We start from the raw sequence: 25,806 nt of genomic DNA on the forward strand, positions 1-25,806 counted from the left end.
AATTATCACGGCACCGACAGTGATTAAGAATAAAGAGGAGCACATGTTCCACCAAAGGAATCACCGGCCGAGCTATCTAATTAATTTCTATTCAACGTCAGGGTCGAATCCGGACACGGAGCCTCGTAATTTTCCGTCGATAAATTGATGCGAGATTTATCCCAGTCTTCGTCATCAGGATGACTTTATTAGACGCGCAATTCGAATGCATTCGCGAATATGTAAACGGAACAGATAATAAAAACAGATATTGTTCTGTCTCTATTACAAATCCTCATGCAAGAAATCTTACTCGGGTGAATCACGAACGGGGACGAATCCAGGCCGAAGGCCTGGTTTGCGAAATGCTATGCTGCGTTGAATAGCGAATTGCGACCGAACGATAACGACATCGGACGGTATTCATATAGTGTGTTCTTATTTTAAAATTGTCTTCAGCATGGTCTTAAGGTATTAACGAAGCATTCTTATTGATAACATCTGGAGATCTTAAGATTATTTTTGATATGCTGCATTACAAATATCATTCATACAATTGTATTGAGTAGGCATAAGTGCTGCCCCATACGCTCTTACAACCTTCAACGCTAATATTTCAGAGATATATATATATATATATATATCCTTCTTCTTCGTGCGATTGATCTTGTGCAATTCAATTGCTCCGAGTTTACCAGGGACAAAGAGAATCGATGAATCGCGCGTCATAAAGCGTACTTTTGTAAACAGCTATTCAGCAGAACGACGCATCTGATTTTGTACGTGCGATGACACTGCGTACCGGATCGCTTCACGCACGTGAAACATCGCTGTTATCTTTGTTAAAACGTAAGCGTAAAATGACGCGTCTATCGAATTGGTGCATAACATCCGCGCGTCTTAAACTCGCCGGGCCTGTAAACAACGGCCTATAAGAGTTAAGCGATACACACGTACGCGAGATAACTTAATATTCATTGTTCTGTTACTATCAGAGTGCTGTTCAAACATGCACTTAAATTACTTTGAAAGTTATGAGTGCACAATTTTCCTTTACGCAGGCAATGGCAATGAAGACACGCTGATTGATGAAATTTGAAGCCACCGGAATGTCGCATTTGCATCGCGTCAGTTAAAATCGGGACATTCCGTGGAGAAAAATTTTACGAGACATGATGCAACATTTTATCAATTTGCAACCGCGAATAATCGATGATATTACAAGACCATGTCTTCTTAGAAATGCATTTTTCAATCATGCAAATGAATACAATTTACCGTCGAATTTTGATTGAACGATAAACATAGACGTACGTTACTTACAGGAGAATATCCGAACAGGGAAGATGGTCGTGTCACGAACAAAAGTCGCGGGAAAACGTCATTTGTCATTTGCCAATTGCCAGGTGCATTCGTTGGACGTGGTTGTGAAATAGCCAGATGTAAAGATGATATCAAAGAACGCTTTGATTCGTCCGTCCAATATAATACACGTACACGTACACGTATGCAATATATGCAATATTAAGTAATAACGTGTAGACACGTTAACCACATACGATATAGCATATAGTACACAATACCACGCATGTTCGCTAAGTAAACACGTTTAAAAATAGCCAGTAATATCAGATATTCGAGGAAGACACATTTACGCGTTTGTTGGCACTTACTGGCGCATAATTTTAAATTGTGCGAGAGCGCATCGAGCCGAGCCGAGCCGAGAGCGTCGTATTTGCACTCGTGATAACGATCTCATGAATACGCATGACGCCGACGCGATATTGCACCGATAGCATCTATGTATACGCGCGCATTCCGCATCCGCGTGAAAAGATACACTCGAGATCGCGCGCGAGAAAGCGCCTTTTAATATCCGCTCGCATTCTACGCACACGCGTGTACGTACGTACGTACACCGTGTTCGTGTGTTCATTTCGTCGGCAGGCGAATTACACGCGCGAGCGATTACAATAGGCGGTCGCCCGCCTAATAAAATCGACACTCGATCGACACGCTCGTCGGCCTAATCGCGCGGCGAATGCAAAACATCATGCAAATGTCAAGAACATAAACACGCTCGAGTTCGCGAGCGCAACTTTCACGTGCACCGAAGCAGACGATGTCGCGCGACGGTCGTTGTACTGATTAATAAATCAGATCATTCCGAGAGTCAACGAGCTTAATGGACGGCTGAAATCTATCTTATCTGTAATTAATCTATAATTAATAACGCGAAACGTCGGACGGCGAAGCTGTTAAATACTCGATGGCATGATTGCAGGCTTAATATTTGATGCCGACAGTTTACTCGCCTTTGGAAATGTCAGATCCGAGAGATATAATAGAGAAAGAATTGTACGGCACACGTACAATCTGAGTGGATGTCGGGGAGAAAGAAAGAGAGAGAGAGAAAGGAAGAGGAAGAGAGACAGAAAGAGCAGCAATGCGGATATTTCCTGCGAATGTTGACGAGTTTCGCAGCAAAGGGCGATTGGCCGCCGCGTTTGTTCGCGGACGTGAACGTCGGATATTACCTGCGGAAATAATGCCGGCGACGTATCATTACCGCATACGCGCGACGCGAGAGGAATGATAGCGACAATAACGGCTTTGCGCGCCGAACGCGCATAAATAACATTTAATATCGGTCGATCAGCTGGTCGCGTTACCATAACCGCAACGGCTGTTATTGATCCGCGGCGCAGGGAAGGCTCCGCACGCTCTCGTACGCTCTCGCATAGCGCGTGCGGTACATGTACGCCTCGCACGTACATCCTCGACTCGCGTACTCGCGCGTACTCTGCCGCGTCGTGAGAAAAAGTCGTCCACGGCTACACACACCACTGACAACGTCAGGTTTATCAATCAATCGTGCGCACTCACCCGATGCTCCGTCTCCGTCCCGGAACCGATGCTAAAAAACTGCGGTGTGCTGCATGGTACGCGCGGGAAAATGCGGGATTCGCTCCGCTCCGACTTTGCGGTGTCGCGAGGAAATGCGCGAGGAATACGCGAGAGACACGGGGAGAGAGAGAGAGAGAGAGAGAGAGAGAGAGAGATGAACGGTAAACGAGAGCGCGCACCCGCGAAAGGAAGCGACTACGAAAATCGGCACGGATTCCTCGGGCGCGATCGACAACGGGGGAGAGAGAGAGAGAGAGAGAGAGAGTGCAAAAGAGGCGAGAACGCAGAAGCCGATTAAAGGAGCGCGGACGGTGCACACCAGAAAACTAATGACCACTCGACTCGGTGTTGCTTCCGTGGCACGGCCAGCAGCAGCACGAGCCAAGTGAGGGTGAGTTTTGACCGATCGCCTGCGCGCGCACACCTCGCGCGCACCGCACACCCTCGCCGAGCTCCCTTGTCGTGCCAACCGTTGCCATCCCGTTCCCGTCCCGTCGAGATTGTTGGAGATCAACATACTTTTTTTTTAGCCGCAATCATTGCCGTGTTTTGACTATCTCGCTGCACAAGATAAGCTCGAAGAATCTTTTTCTCCGGTTTCTCTGACAGATTTATAAGAAGAATACTTGGGATCGCCGACGCGAAAGTAAAGGTTGATCTTAAACGCCGCGTGTCAACATCGGGACGTGAAAATCGCAATCCGATTTGAATCTTGGAATCATGCCAGCACGGCGAGCCTAAATGTGACTCGACCCATTCAGTGTAGACCGAATAATCGTGAAGTAAACAAGACTCTGTTCTGAAGGTAAAGCATAAAAATCTCATGAGTGATTTGACGATTCCGTCAGTCATTTATCAAATACGATTAAATTCTTCAATTGAAATCAGTTTTAAATATTAATTTAATAAAAACGTTAAATTTTATTTTATGCACGATATTACATTAAACTTATTATGTGGAAGAGTGTTACATCATTCATTACAGGTACTATTTAATAATTAATGATCGTCATATACGAATTCAATCTTAGAATAAGCGCAAATCTTGTCAAATGTGAAGACTTCATTCGTACAATCGCGCGAATTGGTGCGATTACTCCAATGGAGCATTCAAATTTCCACGCCAAGCTTAAAAGATAATTAAAGACTTACATGACCGACTGTCGATAGAGTGAATATCACAATGGTAGTACGTATGATATCTACTCAATTGAACAATGTACCGATGTCATAACAAAAAAACTGCTGATTTCACATCAGATTCATATATAATAAACATCAAACGTAAAAAATAAAAAGAAGAAAGAAAGATATTGAAGAATTTGAAACGTCAATTGGACTACGGAGCAGAGGAAGCCTGAGAGCGGTCACGCTCGCGTTTTAACTGTAACGCCTCAAACGTGGACATTGAAGTGATTGAAGTGATTCTGTCTTTATTGCTCACTGAATATTGAACGAAGATAGAATGACGCCGCGAGCGTTGGGAGCGTCAAGTGGAACGCATATGTCCACGTTTGAGGCGTTACAGTTAAAACTCGAGCGTGACCGCTCTCAGGCTTCTCTCTGTACGGAGAGAGACTTGTGTTACTATAAATGTTTTCAAAAAACGTCCAATATATACGCGACATGGCTAGGGAATAATGCTTGGTGGCCAATCAGTTCTCTGCTCTTTTCGTACTAAATTTCGTGGATGGTGATTAGTTGCAGGTTACTTCTTGTCGCATTGCTTGCGCCATAGAATTATTGAGTGTGCAAATTAATTCGGTGCTTTTGTTGAAGAAATTGAGCCTTCATTAGAAAATAATAATAACACTGTTCAATGTTCGAAATTCGTCATCATTTCCTAATATTTTTCTCGATCTATCGCTGACGGAGCAGCTGACGGAAAAGAGAAAGTGAACAAGGGCTCAAAATTTCTTCAAAAAAAAGCATCGAATTAATTTGCACGCTTAATATCTTAGTATTATTTGATCAGTGTCGGAAGGAGCAACGCTGTAAATATGTGCGATAAACAACGTGAAACATTAAACGTTTAATTAGGCTTGTTTCACTTAAAATCTGTATTTACAATGTCCGACGAATCTGAATACGACCCGGAACCGGAGGAATTCGATATTTACAAGAGAAAATATCAATTGCTGTTAGAAAGATGCGAGATTTTACAGCAGGTTAAGTCTCTACCTTCCCACACAAAATCACTGTAGCATATTCGACAGAATGTTCTATTATCGGCTATTTTGAGATTGAATGTTTCTTAAACTGTAGGAGAATGAAAGACTGGTCTATAGAATCCAGAAAGTGAGGAAGCTTCTTCGGCGTACAAGAAAAGAGAAAAAGTTGGTTTTGTATAGGTTATCTCCGCTGGTTCCACAAACTACTATAAATTCACGTCACACGTTGTGCATTCACAGATTCTTGATCGATCGATTAGATCAGCATGGAGATCGTTGGCGGGAAGCTCCGATGGGCGTTCTTGAAGAGAACAGCGTGTTCCCGTCTACTCCAAAAGCAGAGAAGGGTGGAAAAGGTGCTTCTCACAATGCCAAAGAAGAGAAACCGAAGAAGGGAACGAAGAGAAAAGGCGCGAAGGCGGATCCGAACGCGCCGAAGAGACCTGCCAATCCTTTCTTCCAGTTTTGCCAGGAACAAAGACCACGCGTGATGGAACGTCTAGCTGGAGAACCAGAACCCAGCAAGCAAGAACTCACCAGACAGCTTGCAACCACTTGGAAATCTCTTAGTTCTGAAGATAAAAAGGTTCTTTGGCAGCACTTGTTATAATATTGAATACATTTCTGTGTGTATTAATCGCAAAACTTACCTGTGATGTGTGATATTTTGTTTCAGGTGTATTATGATATGTACGAAAGATCGAAGGAGAAATATGTTGCAGAGATGCAAATATACAACAAAAAAACTGAAGATGCACCCTGTCAGATGCCACTGAACATAACATAATGCAAATTTTCTTTCTAAAAAAAAAATGTAATTTATGATAATAGTTTTATACAAATAATTATGTATATATACAGGTATCAATTATTTATAGACATTATAATGTACATTAACATTATTATTAAAATAATATTTTATACATACCATCTGCCGTTGTTTCGATTTACGATTGTGTCTCTTTAAAAAATCCAAGTAAGCGAGTTCAACGACCGTAAATATCGATTGCTTGAAAAGTGATCGAATTGTAACGATAGTTGGAGTCAGGAAGTCGAAAATGGTAAAATAAGCCAGTCAACGGAAACCCAGCTGTTTTAATTGAAACATATTACATGATAATGTTTACACACCATAACAAAATATCAATCTGAATCATACACCTTTTGTGTCCCATTGTACAAAGGCTAATCTAAGACGAGTGCACTGCATTTACACTTATTTAAAAATAATAAAATTTTATTTTAGTAAATTCAGCACTCGCATGAAAGATACTCGAGATCATTTAAAAAAGCACTTGCTTTCCCCATTTTTAATTTACATTAGCTTAACGTAGATATTCAATGAGCAGAAAAACATTTTTCTGTTATCGTTCAATTAAGCTTTAAAATTGTCCTTTTCACGTCTCAAATACGACATCGTTTGAACGGGATCGTTCTGTTGCGCGTGTTGCATTACGGATGTCTCGTGCACCCTCATAAACGGGTTCGTCAGTTTCTCGTCTTTGATGGTGCTGGGCACGGTCGGCAGACTGTTGGCCCGCTGAGTGTGCGCCCAGTCCAACTTTTCTCGAATCGCCTGATTTTCAGGCTCCACGTGCAGGCCAAACTTGAGATTGTTAGCTGTGTATTCGTGTCCGCAGTACACGTTCTACGAGAGATAAGAGTATTGGTTGCTGTGGAAGTGGCGGATGAAGTACAATTCGAACTGAGCGAACTGAACTTACCGTCTCTTCAGGTAAGGAGCCTAAGACTTCAACGAGCGCCTTGTACATCTGGTCGGCAGTACCCTCGAAGAATCTTCCACAGCCTCCAGCAAAAAGCGTGTCTCCCGTAAATACAGATGGTGGCTGTTCCTCCCCTGTAACGTAGTAACAGATGTGTCCACGTGTATGGCAAGGCGTTGCCAGACATTTAACCGACAAATTGCCGATGTTTAACACATCGTTGTGCGTGATTTTGTGATTAATGGCTTCTATTCTGTCATCGCCGCCATACACGGGCAGGCCGGTGAAGCTCTTCAATAATTTTCCATTTCCACCAGCATGATCCCAATGGTGATGAGTGGTCAGGACTTTCGTTAGCTTGACATTGTGTTGTTTGACAGCTGTAGTTACGGCGTCTGGATCAACGGGGTCTACAATAGCAGCTTCCTGCGTTGTTTCGTCGATAATCTTATAAACATTTTAAGAAATTTTGTGTAGTACAATTACAACTTTTTATATTATATTAAAATGCATGAGAATGCAACAGCAGCACATACCAAGTACATGTAATTATCTTGAAGCGCCGGTAGTATTTGCACCTTCATGTTGGGATGATCTACTACTGTGCTGAGACTATGTGATCTACCAAATCCGTTGGAAGAAATGCTCTTTGCTAAAGTATCAAAAAGAAATGTATAAAAAAACGTTCTCCAATTAAATTGGGTATGAATTATGCATCAAATATAAAAGCGTTACTTATTGAGAATTAAAGAAAATAAGATTCAAGTACAGAACGACACGACGCGTCGCGACGTGAGAATAATTAGTGATATTGCAATAGCGCGCGACACTATATTAATGTAAATGTAATGTAAATGGACGAACGTAAGACAGATACCCCTGAAGTATATAGACGTGAGTCTATTTTCAAGCCACGTTGGACATGCACGAAGTGCAGCTTGACAGAACATGATGTGGAAAGCTTGAAATTGGGCACTTCATTTATTTTGCGCACGCAGAGTTCGTTGCTCCTCGCTACTTGCCTGATAATGCGTCAACGAGCTATCGCAGAAAAAGTAATAATCGAGATCTATCAGCACAGCTGTTTCCAGTTTACCCAGCATCACCCGGTGCTCCCTTATCTTTTCTCGTTTCAAATAACGTGTTCTTCAGTATCTCCAGTTTGTTTCAAACCAGTTGAGACGATTTTTTTCATTCTTTTTCCTTAATTATCTATCATTCTTATAATTTAATTATTCCTTTTGTTCAAGCTTTTTCGCATTAGTGTAATGAGTATTTTTTTATAAAATGATCAACTAGCTTAGTATTTTTTCATCGATTGCGTTCTGTTTAGTTCCCAAATCACCCGCTACGAGTTCTGCTTCGTCAGCGTCTGCTCGGGAAATGAAGTAGTACGTCTCAACGCGGTCAAAGTTTTCATTTATTTATTAATATTTAATACTACTCAATGGCGTATTAGAGAAAATTTCAAGTAGCATGACTCAACGGTTTATCAATAAAACAACGATGCCCGTCACGCACGCGATAACAGACAACGCGAATGACAATCGATCACAGATCGATAGTTATTTCGCAATGAACATTCGATCAATTCGGGCGGTCAACGGCCGTGAGTGATGTCGAGGATGTCGAGGACGTCGGAGTTGAGTTAAACGAGGAAAATTAACGTAAAAAATCTGTCGTGGGATCGAATTCACAAATGTTGCAAGTCCAGTCCAATCATACCTTCTTTACTCCATACCTTCTCTCCTTTCTCCGTACAAATCGCTGTAAATATATGTTTTATTTTAAATTAAATTAATGCTTGTTGTTTTACAGATAATACTTGTATGCAATTTATTTTTATATAGATGACAGATATAATATGTTATCAAATTATTATTAGACGCTAATATGTTCTTTAAAACAAGGGTGTTATATTTTGATTTTCTAAAAATTTTATATTTTTTAACAGAATAAATGTTTCGTAAAAATTGCTTCGAAACAAGAGTCATTTTTTGGCATTCATGGCAGTTTAGTTTTCATTTTTTGTATTTTCTTTATTATATTCTTTAAAATTTTTATTATTTGTATGTTTTAATCGAAGTACCGAATCATGTTTAGTCTACATTTTACTTTAATAATTGCATAAAGTGCAAGGTAGTGCAACTCGAACGTAACGTGCGCGCACTGCGCGGCGCATAACCTCTCGTCAACGTCGCCATCGGTTTGGCTCGGCGGCGCTCGGCGCCGCTCGACATTCTCGAACCAGCGGAGCAGACAGGCTCGACCAGCGAACGACAGCGGGGCTGGGGCAGCGCGATCGCATCGCAGGCAGAGGAAAGATGGCTGCTTCGGCGAACGTTACGCCGGAGAACCAATACTTCTACGAGGATGTTGTCTACCGCGTGGACAAGCGGGGTAATGTTGTCTTCGGCATCGTCATGGAGAATGACGATCAGGACATGTCCGAGGAGAGCTCCGACAGCGAGGAGAGCCCACCGAAGCGTAAGAAGGGCGAGATCCGTATGATCTGGCATCCGTCCGGCGTCGACGAGTTGGTCAACTGTAAGAAGGTACGGCGAACCACTGTCACGTCACTCGACTGATCGGTAATCCAGGATCGGTCAATCCCTTTCCTCCTTCGCGATCTAGCGTTCGTTTCCGTGCCGTTTCGTACTCGAGCTGCATAACTTCTCACACCTTTCATATTACTTGATTTATCGGCATGAAAGGTAGCTTGTTACACTCTTGTCACGCAGATCGCGTGAAAGTTTCGAATTAACGACGCTCCACAACGAGTAGGATCGTTCAAGTCTCGTGACATCTGGCTTGCAGGTTCATCTGGCCGACAGAACGCTCATGCCAGGAGATGTGGTGCGCAGGATGATCAAGGGAAAGGATACACAGAGGGGCTACTGCAGGGACAAGGAACTGACCGCCTGTGTGCAGGTGATTGGCACGAAGCAGGTGCTTACGGACATCAAGAGCGAAGATCTCATCCCGCTGCAAGTACGTGTAGATATCGAAGAAGGAATAGACTGCTACGTTATAGTTGTGCACTGAGACAAGCAGTTGTCATTTGTAGGAATTTGCAACAGATATGGCGGTCTGCATGGACTCGTGGGTCGGTGGCATCAGAATGACGCACTTCAAATTGTGGCTCGTAACACCGGACGGATCGCACTGTGTTATAAATGAGATGGATTCCTGTGTGTTGGGCCAGTTGGAGGAGACACGCGACAATGTAAGAACGAATAATTAATTGCTTGCAGGGTAGAGTGGAATCTCTTGCAATGTGAGTAACGAATGATCTATTTTCAGGATAACGATTTTCCACACTCGGAATTCTATCCTGGTCAGAGTCTGTGCGGGCCGGTTCACTGTCTGGAGGAGGCACAGTGGATCCAGTGCACGAAGGAAATGAAGGCAAAGAGGAAACTGAAGCCGCAGAAGGTAACGAAAGTAATCGTGGAGAAAGTGGAGACCGATTGGGTCGGCGTGCATTGGCAGTGCCGAGCGTATTCGAAAGACGGCGCTTGGTCCGGTCATCAGGCTCAGCCAAAGTTCGTGGTCGAGGGTGAGGACCTGAAGAAGCTGAAATTGCTGAATGTGTTCGAGCCGTCGACGGTGCAGGTCGGCGATCGCAATTTTTATATCATCAAGGGCAACGAAAACGTTATCACGCGGGAGCAGTGGCGGAAACAGCAGCGGGATGTCTACCAAGTTCCTAAGCAAAGTCCGAAGAAGACTCGCCCGAACATTACGGTGACGAAATTGCCGGACGATAAGAAGAAGGAACAGAAGAAGCCCGATAAACAATCGGCGGAGGACAGCAGCCAGAATAATGGTGTTCATTCGCAAGATACTACGGGCAATAACACTTTGATGCCACCACCGCATAATCAGCATGCCGAGAGCTCGGACGAGTGGGATACCGAGGATACGACGGGTTCGCAAAGCGATACCGCTTCGGTAATTCATTTGTCTCTTTGCTCTTCTTTTATTTTTGAGAGAGAGAGAGAGATAAAGTCGAAAATAATCATTCGTGTGCGTCGTAGGTCTCTAGCGGCTGCTCTAGTATGTCGTCAATGGGAAAGAAAAAAAAAGGTCCTGCATTGATGACGAAAGTGCTGAAGAAAAAGAAGTTGCGCAAAGCGAAAAAGAAAGTGCCGCCTGTCCCATTAATTCCCGGGACTAAGATAGTCGTAGAAACGTTGTCCACTAATACGAAAGCAAACGTGGTGTGGCAAGATGGCTCAGTAGAATTTGGTACGAACGTTGCGATAATTACAATAATATATTTATCGGTTAATTTATCATAAATTGTGTCGATCTTAGACATGCATATTCGTTTCGTTTATTTTACACATGTTCAAAATACCTTTAATGTTAATATCATGAGATTGTTTTCTTGTTTGTTTTGTTTTGTGAACGATTATTGTTCGTTTTCAGGCATACCGTCAACACAATTGTATCCAATTCATCATCTGGATGACAAGGAATTTTTCCCGGGCGATTTCGTAGTAGACCAAAATGAAGAGTCTAGAATGTACGGTGTTGTACAAAGCGTTGATCATCAGGGCCGTACTGCCAAGATAAAGTGGTTTAGAACATATACTTCTAGTCAAAATCCAGAGTAAGTATTGTAAAAAACCAAATATTTTGTTTTTAAATATTTTGTTAAAATATGTATATTATTTGAGAACTTCCTATCTTCTTCACACTTTTTCACGAAACTTTGCTTTACAGTTTGCAATTGCGACAAATGTTAAATTGAAAATAAAACTTACACAATTTACAATAATTATAATTTAATTCGTAATAAATTCTTACTAGACCGACTTTTCTGGAGGAGCGTGAGGTGAGCGTGTACGATTTGAAGGACCACCCGGATTTCCAGTATAGACCCGGTACCCTGGTGATTCGAATAGCGAATTTCGAGGGCGAAGACGCCGGATGCACCGCCGGTCAAGTCCTGGATAATTATCCGGAGGGGCGTGTGAAAGTGTGGTGGGTCGACAGCCACATCAGCATGTGCTGGCCACAGGATTTATACAAGGTCAGCGAATACGACAGCGACGAGGGGGAACCGTGGGACGACGTATCGTCCGATTCCTCGTGGGAGACGGAACTGGAGGACTGCTTCATCGCCGATAACGACGGTACGGAACAGACGGAATTCGAGAACATAAAGCCAAAGTTAGCGGCGCACATCGAGAAGGCTAGGATCGCGATGTCGAGGCTGGAGGAGATCTTCACACAGAACCCATCGCTGCAAACGACCGAGGTGATGAGAAAACTCCTCGAAGTCTACAAGGATTGCCGTTACATGGACAAACTGATGGGCACCTCGTTCTTCCACGAGTGCCACTTCCAGGGGCTCCTCGAACGAGTGAGGGAACGCGGTAGAGCGAACGTTGCGCAACGCATGGCGGATCAAGTGACGAGGCTCTTCACGCCCAAATCCGAGTGCCCGGAAGAATCGATAAATGACGATAACGTGAAGAGTACGAGCAACGACGGTGATCAATGTGCCGCGGGCACACCGGAGAAACAAGCTGTTACGATCATCGGCAGATCTGAGACTGACAATATTACCAGAATCGAGAATAATAGCAAGAAACAGAGCGAGGAGCAGAACGCGGAGGAGGAGTCTGTAAATCGGTTATTCATACGACCGAATAATCCTAATCCCGAGGATTCCGGTCTGTACTCGGCGGAAAACTCGAAGAAGGAATCGGGCTCGAGCGAGTCCAGTGGCGAGTTCCTCATGAGCGAAGACGTCAATAACGTGCCGGAAGGCTCATCCACGACGAACGATACAGCTCCGCCCGAAGAAGAGAAGAAGATCGAAGTTAGTAGGGTGAAGAAAGTGCCGACGAGTCTCACGACTTCTCAGAACATTGGGACGTCGCACGTGTGTGTCAAACTGTGTAACCTGATAAAGGCGCAGCTCGTGCTGGCGCACGGCGAGGTGTCCAAGCGATTCGGTCTGGGCAAGATGTCACTATCGGACGCGGAGAAGACCTCGTCGCCGCAGAAGAAGCAGAAGGAGGAGGAACACGTGGAAGTGATGACAGAGCCATCCGAGTGCTCGATCGAGATCCCACCGCCGGTTTACACCGAATTACACGAGGGCTTCTCCATAGAGGAGACCGCGCCCGATTGCCACAAGTTCAAGCTGACCATGTTCCAGCCCACCGATCCGACGAACTTCTTCAGGACAGTCTCCAAGGAATTGAAACTGCTGAAGAGCTCGCTTCCGCCGGGCGTGTGGGTGAAAGGATTCGAAGACCGCATAGACCTGTATTCCGTGATGTTCTGTGGGCCTGAGAAGACGCCCTACGAGGATGGCCTTTTCCTTTTCGACTTTCAGTTGTCTGCTGACTATCCGGCTGCGCCGCCGCTCTGCCACTACATCTCTTACTGCAGCGACCGACTGAATCCGAATCTCTATGAGGACGGGAAGGTGTGCGTGAGTTTGCTGGGTACCTGGTCTGGTCGCGGCACGGAGGTGTGGACGAGCTCGTCCACCCTGCTGCAGGTGATCGTTTCGATACAGGGTCTGATTCTCGTGAGCGAGCCGTATTTCAACGAAGCCGGATTCGAGAAGCAGAAGGGCTCGCAACAGGGACACGAGAACTCGAGGATGTACAACGAGATGGTGGTGCTAAAACTGGTACAGGCGCAGACCAAGCTACTGCTGCATCCGCCGCTCGTATTCAAGAGCATTATCATCACGCACTTCAAGAAACATGCCGAAAAGTTGTTACAGAGGCTGGAACTGTGGATGGAGATATCCGAGAAGCATAATAATCAGCATCCGCTGTCGCCAGTCACTCCCACCACGTTTAAAAAGATTACCGATGAGATTGGTATGAGATTTTCTTTCACGTTATTTTTCTTTTTGCGTAGAATTTTAATTACACAAGAATGATTAATTTTCTTATTCTCTTCGTAGATGAAAAGGTGTTGCCCGAATTTCCGCTCATCCCGGCATCCCGAGGTTTCTGCATAACTCTTCGCAAGACTCTAGCGACGTTCAAGCAAGTGCTCATTAAGGAAAATATAATGCAGCGACCGAGTGAATGGCAGGACAGTGAAAACGCTATGGAGTTAACGAACGGTATCGCCAATGAGTGCCAAGAATCTGCCAGATCTGTCGACAGTAAAGTAGCGGCGGAACATAACGAGAGCAGTGACGGCAATAGGCAGGAAAGTAGCAAGAAGCCGACCCCGAGCAGCAATCAATCCACGAAGGAAGCGATGTCACCTTTCGCAACGAATGGTTTCGCGGTGGCGCCGAGCGAAACGAAAAAAAGTACTTCGAGCCAAAACACCAGCTAGCCACAAGGTAAAAGTAAGCATAAGTCGAAAAGCTTAGCTCGTTTAAATTGTGCGATTATTCGGTAATATTCCAATAATTTATCGAAATTTCGAATCACATATACACACGCTAATATATATATACACACACACATACGTACACTGGCGATGCGTATCTATCGATAATAACAATAATTCGATAATCCTTAAACAGAAACGTCAGCGACAGACAGAGAAGGAGAGTCGTTACTCCGCAACTAGAGACAATTATTGTTCCGAGAGTAATAGCGACACGTGAAAGCGCAATCATATTGGCACGTATGAACAGAGGAACTCAATCTTGCGACTCGCATCCACACGATTTCGTATACTATCGAGACGAACTGTACAATTGTTGCGTTAATATTCGGCATCGAGACACTGAAACATGAGAAAGAAGGGAAGAAAACCTATGTAATATTTCCTGCATTTAATTACATACTTCGTAAGCGAGGTTGTTGCGTTGTCTGTCACGGAGTAAGAAATTAGCTCGAATGATTGATTTAACGAGAAGCAGATGCATCTGTTACGTAGAGCGAGGAGGAGTCAAGTGGGATTTGCCATTCTGTAAAAAGAGAGAAGAGAAACGAAAAAGATGGAGGCGGCAGATGAAGACCAGTAGCAATGTAAACGTCGATACTAACGGGGGAGACACTTTGCAATAGCGTGATAATAATACGTTAATTCTACGCAGCACATTTTCATGATCGCACTTTCAACGATCGTTGCAACGGTTATTTCTCCTGCCTCCATCGAGCTATAACTTGAAGTTACTAATGCCATCCAAGTATTACGAGATACTCTCACGCGAAACTTTTTTTTTATGAAGTGATTTTAATCGCAGGCGTCTATAGGGCATAATTTAGGGAAAACAAAAATCCATATATAGATGAGATCTACGACGGCTATATGGCCAAGTAACAGTCCAGTGTGTTACGGATTTTCTTAGCGTAGCTTGTAAAAGCATAGGGATTAGAGAGAAACGCGTTACTCTTTCGTTGCTGAAATTTTCCACGCATTCGGAGATGGATTTCCTCTCCATTCCTGTTGTTTTTCTAGGTATAGCCGCGAGGAAGAACTGATTCGAGTATATTCATCGTTCTAATAATTACTATTATTATTATTATTTAGTAGCTAATGATTAAAGTGCACCATAAACAGTGTATAACAGTATTATTTATTTAATTTCTTTAATTTCTAGCGTATTCAGGAATTAGGAAGCTGTTTCTCGTAGACCTATGTTTATACCGATACACATGTGAAAAGATAACCGGATCAAAAAGAAGGATTAAAAAAAGAGGCTTTCAGATTGATTAAGAGCCATGGAGCGTTCAAATTTTTAGTCCGAGCAATTGCTTTCTTTTTTGTTATCTTTCTTTTATAATATTTCAAACAAGAAAAAGACGTGCGTATCCGCAACTGTTTAATAGTAATTAGCTTACATGCGCTGAATCTTTATATGTCGATCGATCGTTTTGTCTCGCTCAGCAAAGGACGGAAAGGAAGACTCTTCGAGAGAGTATGGTGCTGATGAGCGAATTGCGACAAGAGACGTCTACAAGACGTCTCTGGAAAGCTTACAAGCTTGTGGTTCTTATCAAAAGCGTAGAGAAGTGTGCTGATATAATGAAAAACCGCCGAAACGTGAGACTTGTGGAATGCCTTGTATATGTGCCAGTTGTATTTATATTAATTGCAATAATTACATTCGTAAGTTGTGTTCGAAGCTTTATTTCACGTCGCACTTCTTCGAAAGTGAACGAGGAGAAGAGAGAGAGAAAAAAAGAGAAGTGTATAATAAAAGGAGGTCGGCAAATTGAGCGAATTGCTATAATCGCGTCGTTGCTAACCGTTTCGAGAACGTAAAAGAAAGAAAAAAATGCATATATATATTCTAGTCTAGTGCGAAGTTGTACGATGAATTTTTGTATTTAATTTATTTCTAATTAATTTTTATTTTTTCATTCATTCTCGGGGATTACTCTTCCTGTCCTTCCCCTTCGCTCTCTCATTCGTTATCGTTTTTTTTATTCTCATTATATATTTATTTAAATATTAAATGCTATTCAAGATTGAAGAATGAATCCTCCCTTAGCGGAGTCATCATTTTATGTCTGTAAAAAAGTTCTGTTGAAAAAGGCATCCATTGAGCTCAATCCATCGTTTGCTTCTTCGTTTTACTGCGTTGGCGTCGATCGAATCGCAACTGCAACGATTCTGTGAGAAAAGTTCCATAAAAAAGTTGATAGTTTATTACAGATGTGTAACTTGCAATTTCCTTAATTTTAAATCAATAAAAAGTCATTAGAGGATCAACAGACGTTCAAGTGTTCCTGCATTCTTTACTTTCCACCGTTATGCATCCTGAAATCCTACTACTTTTCTTTTAATATATGTGTCATCTTGTTTACATCTAAAAATATATAACAAATCAGAGTCTACAATTTGAAAGTACCTCACTATACTAATTTTAATGTCTCGTAAGATCATTGAAGTCTATCTTTTCAGAAATTATTAATTATCGTAGAGATCATTGATTGGAAGTTTTATGTAGCATTATTATTAATAGTCACTGGCAGATTAATAATTCCGATTTGTATTCTAAATTTACCGATTCAATTACGCAGAAAGAGTGATGACACACACGCAACAAAAGTATATCGCTTTATCTCTTATAGATAAGCCATTCTCAGTTATCTATTTCTTATCAAAGGTGTGTTTCAGTACAGTCTCGTGGGTGCTGTAGTTAGCTGCGACAGCGAGTTCCAATTTCGGTTTTCGTCATATATTGATATTCCTTTTGAAAAAGATGTGTTGTTCGAAGAAGCTCGTGTGCTACTTAACTATCGGTTTACGTAAGTAAAAATTTCATTAATATTTAGGGAAGGAAACGCGTGAGAGAAATCCACCTCTGCTGCGGTGATGAGGTGTTACATTTTTTTATGTCATTGTACATCGTAAAAATCATCACCCGATTAAGGATAATCATGTAATGTAGAATTTTATTGATCGAATAAAACTGATTAATCGAATAAAATTTTAATAATTATTCCTGCTACCAGGACATTGCAATATGATACAATTAATTATGAATATTGAAAAATTGAACACCATACATTCACAACGTTGCACGCGATTATAGCATGTAAGGTACAGTGCGTTGTGCAAAAAAATCGATTTGTAACGATTTGTCTCTTTCGTTCTTTAAACAACTTCGAGCAGTTCTGATGGGGATATTCCTGGAAGAAGTCGAGGCGAGGCGCAAAATTCTGAGAGGCCGGAAAACGATAACCAGACGTTATTACAGTAAGTTAAGAACACAAGTATTATAAGGGATACAGTATCATACGAGAATAAAGTTATTATACAGGCAACACGCGATACAATATGCAAACGAAAGATCTGAATGTACGGTCATTCATCGAATCATTTTTTTTTAGGAGGTACGGCCATTCCAGCCTGGGCTATAGTGGTTCTGACAGGCGTCGGCATGCTATTGCTCGGTGGCGGTCTTTATGCCGCGCTGCAAAAGTTCGTGGTTGACGCTGCCGATACCGGAGAGAGTCATTCCTATCAACCAGCACTACAGATTGAAAGTTGAATTCCCGGTTTCCCCAAGTACATCGCAAAAAACATTCGTCACTTATCACTACACTGAAGAATCTACATCGTAAATTATGTAACGCAGAATTTCATAAAGAGAACATGTTTTTGTAAAAACACAGTGACGTTGCGTTCTCGTTTTATTGTGTCCACCTAATTATCCTGATTCCACACAATCCTTTAATAGATCACCTAATTTTCTAGTAAAGTAATATCAAATGTGTTCGATATCTCGTCGTCGACTTTATATTAACGATCGAATATGTTTTATTAATCATTTTTTTTGTTTTTTTGTTATAGGGTTTATCTCACGTTTGCCAAAAGCGGATTCGAACATACGCGTTCGACGAATTATCAAGTGAGTTAATAATTCACGTTTAGATTATAAATTCACATATACATTATGTAATATATATATATATATATATGCATATATATATACATACATATATATACGTATATATGTATACGCATATGTGTATATATATGTATATATAAATATGATAAATGGTATGAAAAGAGAAGTCAGTATAGCTTAGAATTCTCTACGGTGATACTTGTCAGGATCAAAGTACGACGTGACTACAACACGATTGTTGAACTTCCGTCCTGTGAGGGTCTGCTGTGCCTTTTGGCAGTCAATCACGCTATTGAATTCGACAAATACCTGCAACAGAGAAAAACAGAGTAGATTGATGAAATTGACATATGCGGGAGCATTGTGTTAGCATAGCTTTGTGAAACATACCTTGCCGCATCCAGGTACATCGACACCCTCGATAGGTCTCGGAATTTCTACAGACCGTACCACACCGTATTTGTTGCATTCCTCTTTAATGTCCTCGAGGATATCCTCGTACTCCTCCTCCTCCATCAATTCTTCTGGCGTGACCATATTGAGTAAACAGAGCACCTGAAAGACATTACACGGTTGCAGTAAATTGCATTCTAAAATTACAATTTTGATTTCGCTTGGTTCAATGGGAGTACTTACTTCAGTAGCAGGTCCGCTGGTGCCGACCATCGACAATCCAGGCACTTGAATTTGTACTGGAGCTTGTGCGCCTATCATGGGATTCTTGGCGCCCACGCTAGCGCGTTGCACAATTAATTTCTTGTCACCAAGCTGCATACCATTCAATCCGGCTATTGCCTGGTCAGTCATCGAGACGTCTACATATTCACAGAACGCATATCCCTTGGAAAGACCGGTCGCCGAGTCCTTCACTAGATTGAACGCTCTTAGCTGTCCAAAGCTCATCAGTAGCTCTTTCACCTGTATCATAGTAAACACGTTACTTCCTCGCTCGCATGGCGCGATCATCGATTCTACGAGGTATAGACTATGCAACTCTAATTAGTCGCAAATTCAATGAAAATAAAAATTGTCAAAGTCAAAGACAAAAAAGTTGATGTAAAAAATAATTATCAAGGAATTTTTTCTATGTATATAAATGTTTCACATTTATGAAATTATTAAATTTGACAATTTTACCTCAGAATACATTATTAAAAACAGATTCAATTCTTCATTTATTATGATATTATTGAGTATATTATGATAAATATCAAGTAGAATTTAAGAAGAGAAAGTTGCATCATCTAAATGCGAAGAAAGTTATATACGTATGCATAGATATGCCTGTATCTGTTAATCAGTTTTTCCTGGGTAGCGATTCCTTACACATCGCCTTCATCCCCAACGAAACGACAACTTCCGTTGCGCTCCGGCATCATTCCTTACATCATCGTTCGTTTCGAACACCAATCTTCGACCTTGTTACTCATATTTCTCAATATAACAAATCGTTAGGATCTACTTACGTACATCCAGGGACCAAGGGACTGAAAACTCAAGACTTTCGATAACAGCATGTTGCCTCCGCGTCTTAAAGGACTCAATTTTTGTTCTCTGGCTGGCAAAACTGACTCTACATTGCATAGCTACAGAGATCGTTCAGCGATTGTGCGAGCAACATGCTTTTATTGATATAAAACTGTCGAGAGGACGCACCATTAGTACAGGAGAACCGAGGACACGTCGAGGAAGGGGCTAGAAAATCGTCGCATAAACCCAATGTACGAAGGCATGAGAATGGTATAAGTACTTGCCTCGAGGGACTGGGCTAGCCTCTCTCCAGGCAGTGTGGTATTTTGTCATGTTCGGTAGTAGTAGTAGTAGTGGTAGAAGTAGTGGTAGAAGTAGTGGTAGTGGTAAGCGAATGCTTTTGATCGGCACGACCCTAAGCTAAGAAATGGGGAGAAAGGGCACTGGTATCAGTCCACAGTTTACTATATAATTAACGAGACGTTCATATGTTTCTTTTTTTTTACTCTCTTACGAAATTTCGTAGTTCCATTTGTGAGAAAAAATATCGTTATATTTTTACTTCTTAATATAATCCAATGCAATTGCCGTCTCTTTTTTTTGTTTAGTTTCCGTTTTTTCTTTGCGTTTTCGTATTTTTTCTTTTTCTTTTTTTTGCGTAAGTTTTCAATATATATATTTGAAGATCATTCTTTCGCGAACCTGTAAATGTAACAAGGCACAAGACGAGACGTGCTGTAAAGCCTGAAAAGCCTGTAAAAAGAACAGCTGCAAAAAGGGAAAGATTCCTGAAAAGAATGTAATGCCGGAGAACTTGGAGCTGTTACCAGATGCACATAAAATTATGTGTCGACCCTGTAATCCCAAAAAGAAAGGAAAGAAAAAAAAATATTTTCTGCTACACATAAAAACGTTGATTCTTATGCTTTTCCCGTAGACCTAAAAAGGATCCTTTTTTGCAACATCGTATACCGTTGCTGCACGAAAGCACGACGACTCTGTAAAGGTACCTCAAACTGGAAATGCTCAAGAAATGCAAATAGCTTCGAAAGAGCTCTTTTATCCATACGAATGACGTCACATGTGTATCTCTATCCTATTTATTTCTGTGGTTGCAATCATACGGATTAAATGAACACGAATGATCGGAACGGACTTTCCCCCACCCACCCGTTTTCCGTCAGCTTTCCTAAAAGAGATTGCCTAATGTTTTTTTTTTTCTTTTAAAGATTCTTATCTTCGTGATGGACTGGGTCCGCGATGTGCCTAGAAAGAACTGCAGGAAGGAAGAGGATGACGATCGATGACTGCGTGCCACCTAAATGCTGTAACGCCGCTAATGTTCCCTAACTAAGCAACGTATGACGCGTCGAAACGGTAACGAGATACAATGCAGAAGATTCTCCGTGGCGAAACGAGAGGCGCATCGTCCACGTGCGTACAAAAAGGAAAAAAAAAGAACACCATCACCGCGGGAAGCACACACCTCTACCTAATGAGGAACCTAACCGACGCCGGAATCCGGATGGAAACACATACATACCTCTGTTGAGCTCGGCTAAGACGAGGATTCCTGGTGGTGTGTACGTTTACGTGTGAGAGTGCACTCACCGCTAAATCGCTAAATACCTATATTATAATTTAATCCTTCCTGAGAGTAACTTATGGCGCAGAGGTTTAACGTGCATACTGCGATCGAACGTGTCCCAATGCGTTGCACGCTAATCCTGTGCGACGTCGCAATGCAATTGTTCGTCATTCATTGAAGCCATTCGTTGCGCTCTTTTCGACAAAGACAAGAAACTCATGTCACATCGGACACAACGCGCAATGCGCAGAGACTAATGCGGCTTATCGGACTGTAGGCATCAATGAGGAAGAACTGCATCCAAAAGTGCAATAAATAAGATTACTTGATGGATTTGCCGGCATACCTGCTCCTCATTCAAATAATTTGGTAAACCACCAATGAAGATCTTATGCGGCGAATCTACAAAATAACACATGAGATTAAGGTGAGATCAACGAGGCTTGTGCTATTGAGATATACCGTTTAGAAAAGGAAAATGTAAAAGTATGTTTAAAACATACCAGGAACCGTACCTGGCACGTTCATGCTTGGATTATCGGTCATCCCTGGCATCGGCTGGTAGTCGTGGGGCCTCCGTATCTTCAAACTCTGTCCTTTGAAATTTATGCCATCGAATGCCATTGCTTGCGTAGTTTCGTCTATTGATCGAAACTGTATTCAAGAAAAAACAAAATTAATTAAAGGGCGTCACCATCGTCTTATAAGAATCATCAGTGAGTGTAACTTGCGTAAAGTACACAACACTTCTACACATCATTAATGTATATGTGAAACAGTATAAAAAGATTATTTCTTTTGTAATAAGTTATACCTCTAAGAATGCAAAATTTTTGTCTAAATTAATTTGACACGCCAATACGGGGTTTCCGGCTGCTTGCGCGAGTCCAGACAGATGCATTTGCTGATTGAAGAACTCCATCATTTCCTCCTCAGTAACGCCGAATGGAATGTTCCCTACATAAAGTCTTCTCGCTTGACGAGTTATAGTGCTACCGACTACGGGTACAGCTGCCTGTGGGGTGTCCGCTACGATATTCGCAGGTATCTGTCCAGCAGCTTGCATAGCCTTATACTGTGCAGATGAATATATGTAATTTTAATGCTCGGCACAATTATATGAAACAGTCAAAGGCTGCGTTCAAAAGTATACCCTCACCTGCAAAGGAGTAATATGTTCGAAACCTGGCGGTGGCACGTCCCAATACAAGGACGGCTTTCTTCTTCTGGAACTACGGCCTTTCTTCGGCGAGTTACTCCGCTTCCTGTCTCTGCGTTCCTTGGAACGGGAACGCGACCGCTTCCTGCGATCCCTGCTACGTGACCGGTGTCTCCTGTCGCGATCCCTGTCTCGTTCTCTGTCCTTATCGCGATCCTGCCTGTCGCGATCTAAATTGAAAAATAAAAAGAACAATCGGAGCATGAATAATAACTATCTAAATAATTACGCAATGCAGGGAAATACGTGCAATTAAAATCGCTACATTAATTACACAGTAATTACAATGTATTGCTCCAGATTGCAACGTTTGAACGGCAGTTAATGGAACTAGTGAATCCAGGAGTAGTAGCATATCATTATTGAGCAACAGCTATTTCTTTTATTTCAAATCGCGCGAGTTTGTCGATAACATAAGGAAACGCTTATGTGGATCTACAAAGTCGCAGAACCTGGTTGTTTCGTAACATCAATCGAGAGCACCCCTCCTTCAAATTGTATTTACTAGCCTTCGTAAAGTCCGGCCATTACATTCGTACAGATCTGGCTAGCCAGCTAAACATTTGTACGTCGAGGCAATGGAAGGAGCGATAAAACAAGCGTCGCCAAATTCGCCAGATTACTCACCCCCGTTAAAATCCTCGCCCATGCTGTACAAGCTACCTCACTACCGAAAATGCACGGCAGAATAACAATTAAAACTACGAACGTCAACCACAGCTAATAGATTTCTTCCCGAAATGGCGTGCAAGTATATATAACCACAAAATACGAGAATCATTTATCACAAGATGGTCATCGTCGGAGGAAATAAGATCCTACTTTAGGGATTGTTTTCAAGTATGTATGTACATTCGTGGTGCTGCCTGACTACCTTGATCTAGAGAATTTTATTTTGGACGAATACCATCAAGCGACATAGTTTCTAGTTACTTTCTTTTAGCCTCTAGTTCTTTTTACATAAAACCTAGCCGTAGATAAAAAAGGGAGTGTCTCGTTTGCCCACAGTGCAATTGCGCACATGGCGTAACTAGGCCAATCAAAGTGCTTAGTTTGGTTGGATTAGGGCGCCATGTGATACCTTCCCGATAAAAAATATGTAATATGTGAAATTGTCACGTAGTTTTTATTTCCAAAATTTAATTGCGCAAATTATATCAATAAATGTTTTATATTGATATACTAAACAACACATTTACTCTTTCATTTTAACATCTCAAAAGCGATGACAATTTTTTAACAAAAATGTTTCTCATTTCTGTTATATTCTTTAAAAAGTAATAATGTATAAAATCATAAATCAGGTTAATAACTTTTTAATTATTATCTATAAGATATATAATATAGGTTATCCATAAGATATATATAGAATTTTTATTATTCTACTGTAGGTTCATGTGCTACGTTAGATAATATTAACGATTCCGGCTCTGTTAAAGGTATGCGTCCACATGAGTCTGCCGATCTGAAAGTAATTAAACAGAAAATGTTTAATTAATATTTTAAACGTGTAAACACAGTAATGTTACTTGCAAGGTAACTTACACATCCTTTAAGAGATGTAAAACTTGCTTGTGCTCGATTCCTTCTAACCACAAGTTTAACAATTCTTCTCGTTTACACCTTAGCAATTGCTTACAGGCGTTCAGATTCTCTTTGACCGCATGAATCTTTTCCCGCGATGATGTAACCTTCTCGGATAGTGCACTGAATATCTAAAATAAAATATAACATACATATGACACTGTGTGTGATGGCTTTTTATCAAGTACTGTATACACATCCATTTACTTGCATAACTTCCATAAGATCCTGATCGTGCGACGAGACTAATTCTTCCAGTCGTTGATCACTTCGTTTGTACTCTTTTTCCAATTTAGCCTTCTCCGTATCGCGCTGCTCGTTTGTCTCACTTGCTGACAGAGCACGAATTACCGAGATCAACAAACCGCTCTACAGGATACATTCGACACACAAATATTATTATTTTGACAAAGTCTATGACACATGTGACAACATTCCTGGATAATTGTAAATACTAGATTTACTTGCCGTTTCTTTCGTTGGCTTGATTCCTCGCGGGGGTTTAATGGGAGGTGTCGTATTCATTGTGTAATTGTAAACAACTAGAAAATGAACTCAATTATTATCACGCTTCATATTGAAGTGGCATCAGTATTTAAACATTTAAATGACTCAAGTACCTTTACAGATTTAAATTACATTTACAGATTTTTAAATCTTCAATAATTATCGTATACATATACGTGAAATTCCATGGATTGATCGTCATGTTAGGTTAAGTTATCGTGGGCTTCTCGTTTTATTTAATGACGATGATTACACATGGCTCTCATCTTTAAGCCACACGACACTTTAGTCCAAAATATGAGGATGATTATTGGCCTTGTTGTTGCCTTCGTTCCACATTAGTTCAATTATAAGTTTAATTATAAAAGTTCAAAACATTAACAAATCTTACATGAGCTTGCAATGTTTGATACTGATTGTTGCGGATCCTTTCAGCTACACCTTCTACACTTTTTATCTGCATATTGTATTTTCAATGTGATTTTTAAAGATATAATTAACGAAATATTATATTGTAAGAATATAGAAATATACATAAAATTTATTCTGAGATACTTAAAAAAATTAAGAAAGTAAAAATATCAAAAGCCATTATTTTTCATATTAATTTTACAGATTTTCATCACTGTTTCACTATAAAGTATATATACTAAAATTATAAAACAGACATATGTAAATTAATCATTTATTAAATTATACAATTACATACATGTACAATACAATTAACGAACGCAATTCGGAATATAATAAAAAGACGTGTATTAGCATTAAGAATGTTAGAATGCAGTTGCAAAACTTGTAGGCTTATAAAAAAGAAAACGAAAAAAACCTTTGTTGTGAAACAAAATTGATGTTAAGCGCGTGGAATTGTCTAAAATTACTTTCTTAAACTAATTTATTGTTAACAATACAAAATATAAGTAGAATATGTATGAAAGCTGACAAGTAAATTCACAAGTTTATTAAAAACAAAGTTAACGTGCAATTCAGTACATGATTAATCTCTACATATTTTTTTAAAATTTTATTATATATACTTTATATATACAGTGAAACAGTGATGAAAATCTGTAAAATTAGTATGAAAAATTAGACCTTTGACTTTTATTTTCTTAATTGTTTTAAGTATCACAGAATAAATTTTATTGTATATATATTCTTACAATACAATATTTCAGTTTTCAATACACTATATCGACTACGAATGATATATAATTGTATAATTTTATACAAAAATCATTTTATTCACCATTTTCGCTCTCTCTTATACATCTGTGTGTGTGTGTGTGTAGGCACATGTTAATTATATACAAAATATATATATGCATTATATATACGTCAAGTTTTAA

General features: G+C 40.9%; 6 protein-coding genes across 10 annotated transcripts in view; 3 read left to right on the forward strand and 3 right to left on the reverse strand.

Annotated features, from left to right (window-relative positions):
- Positions 1-16,444, forward strand: part of LOC105278455 ((E3-independent) E2 ubiquitin-conjugating enzyme UBE2O) — a 27,181-nt gene extending 10,737 nt beyond the window's left edge. The window contains exons 3-11 of one of the 2 annotated variants that reach the window (XM_011337562.3): positions 9,094-9,336; positions 9,599-9,772; positions 9,849-10,007; positions 10,085-10,735; positions 10,822-11,032; positions 11,216-11,399; positions 11,600-13,638; positions 13,725-14,117; positions 14,304-16,444. In XM_011337562.3, the coding sequence (XP_011335864.2) occupies positions 9,094-9,336; positions 9,599-9,772; positions 9,849-10,007; positions 10,085-10,735; positions 10,822-11,032; positions 11,216-11,399; positions 11,600-13,638; positions 13,725-14,110 (4,047 nt within the window). In that variant the 3' untranslated portion in view covers positions 14,111-14,117; positions 14,304-16,444. Of the gene's footprint in view, positions 1-9,093; positions 9,337-9,598; positions 9,773-9,848; positions 10,008-10,084; positions 10,736-10,821; positions 11,033-11,215; positions 11,400-11,599; positions 13,639-13,724 lie in introns of both variants that reach the window. The other variant, XM_011337561.3, reaches the window with a different exon arrangement.
- On the forward strand, positions 4,708-5,870 carry LOC105278453 (non-histone protein 10). The gene is made up of 4 exons (XM_011337557.3): positions 4,708-5,054; positions 5,152-5,222; positions 5,298-5,643; positions 5,734-5,870. Exons 1-4 carry the CDS (start codon positions 4,956-4,958, stop codon positions 5,842-5,844), a joined length of 627 nt encoding a protein of 208 aa, XP_011335859.1. The 5' UTR covers positions 4,708-4,955; the 3' UTR covers positions 5,845-5,870.
- LOC105278454 (hydroxyacylglutathione hydrolase, mitochondrial) lies at positions 6,133-8,104 on the reverse strand. Of its 3 annotated transcripts, none has more exons than XM_026973490.1 (4): positions 7,804-8,104; positions 7,318-7,433; positions 6,782-7,228; positions 6,133-6,705 (listed from the first exon to the last, which is right to left on the reverse strand). In XM_026973490.1, the coding sequence occupies exons 2-4, from the start codon at positions 7,363-7,365 to the stop codon at positions 6,433-6,435; spliced, it is 768 nt and encodes a 255-aa protein (XP_026829291.1). In that variant the 5' UTR covers positions 7,366-7,433; positions 7,804-8,104; the 3' UTR covers positions 6,133-6,432. The 3 variants fall into 3 exon arrangements, with proteins under 3 accessions (XP_026829291.1, XP_011335862.1, XP_026829290.1); XM_011337560.3 differs by having other exon boundaries at positions 7,659-8,104; XM_026973489.1 differs by having other exon boundaries at positions 7,646-8,104.
- Positions 16,445-16,557: 113 nt separating the features above from the next.
- LOC105278447 lies at positions 16,558-17,850 on the forward strand. The gene is made up of 3 exons (XM_011337549.3): positions 16,558-16,983; positions 17,351-17,434; positions 17,569-17,850. Exons 1-3 carry the CDS (start codon positions 16,938-16,940, stop codon positions 17,727-17,729), a joined length of 291 nt encoding a protein of 96 aa, XP_011335851.1. The 5' UTR covers positions 16,558-16,937; the 3' UTR covers positions 17,730-17,850.
- Positions 17,851-18,017: 167 nt separating this feature from the next.
- On the reverse strand, positions 18,018-23,150 carry LOC105278446 (splicing factor U2AF 50 kDa subunit). 2 transcript variants are annotated; one of them, XM_011337548.3, is made up of 8 exons: positions 22,994-23,150; positions 22,307-22,536; positions 21,962-22,222; positions 21,663-21,801; positions 21,494-21,549; positions 18,726-19,007; positions 18,480-18,644; positions 18,018-18,398 (listed from the first exon to the last, which is right to left on the reverse strand). In XM_011337548.3, the coding sequence occupies exons 1-8, from the start codon at positions 23,013-23,015 to the stop codon at positions 18,267-18,269; spliced, it is 1,287 nt and encodes a 428-aa protein (XP_011335850.1). In that variant the 5' UTR covers positions 23,016-23,150; the 3' UTR covers positions 18,018-18,266. The 2 variants fall into 2 exon arrangements, with proteins under 2 accessions (XP_011335850.1, XP_011335848.1); XM_011337546.3 differs by having other exon boundaries at positions 21,651-21,801; positions 22,994-23,015.
- Positions 23,151-23,476: 326 nt separating this feature from the next.
- On the reverse strand, positions 23,477-24,897 carry LOC105278445 (exocyst complex component 4). Its single transcript, XM_011337545.3, has 5 exons — positions 24,571-24,897; positions 24,419-24,492; positions 24,158-24,319; positions 23,912-24,081; positions 23,477-23,831 (listed from the first exon to the last, which is right to left on the reverse strand). The coding sequence occupies exons 2-5, from the start codon at positions 24,473-24,475 to the stop codon at positions 23,744-23,746; spliced, it is 477 nt and encodes a 158-aa protein (XP_011335847.1). The 5' UTR covers positions 24,476-24,492; positions 24,571-24,897; the 3' UTR covers positions 23,477-23,743.
- Positions 24,898-25,806: the final 909 nt, after the last annotated feature.

The sequence above is a fragment of the Ooceraea biroi genome, chromosome 10 (assembly GCF_003672135.1).
Source record: "Ooceraea biroi isolate clonal line C1 chromosome 10, Obir_v5.4, whole genome shotgun sequence".
Classification (NCBI taxonomy): Eukaryota; Metazoa; Arthropoda; class Insecta; order Hymenoptera; family Formicidae; genus Ooceraea; species Ooceraea biroi.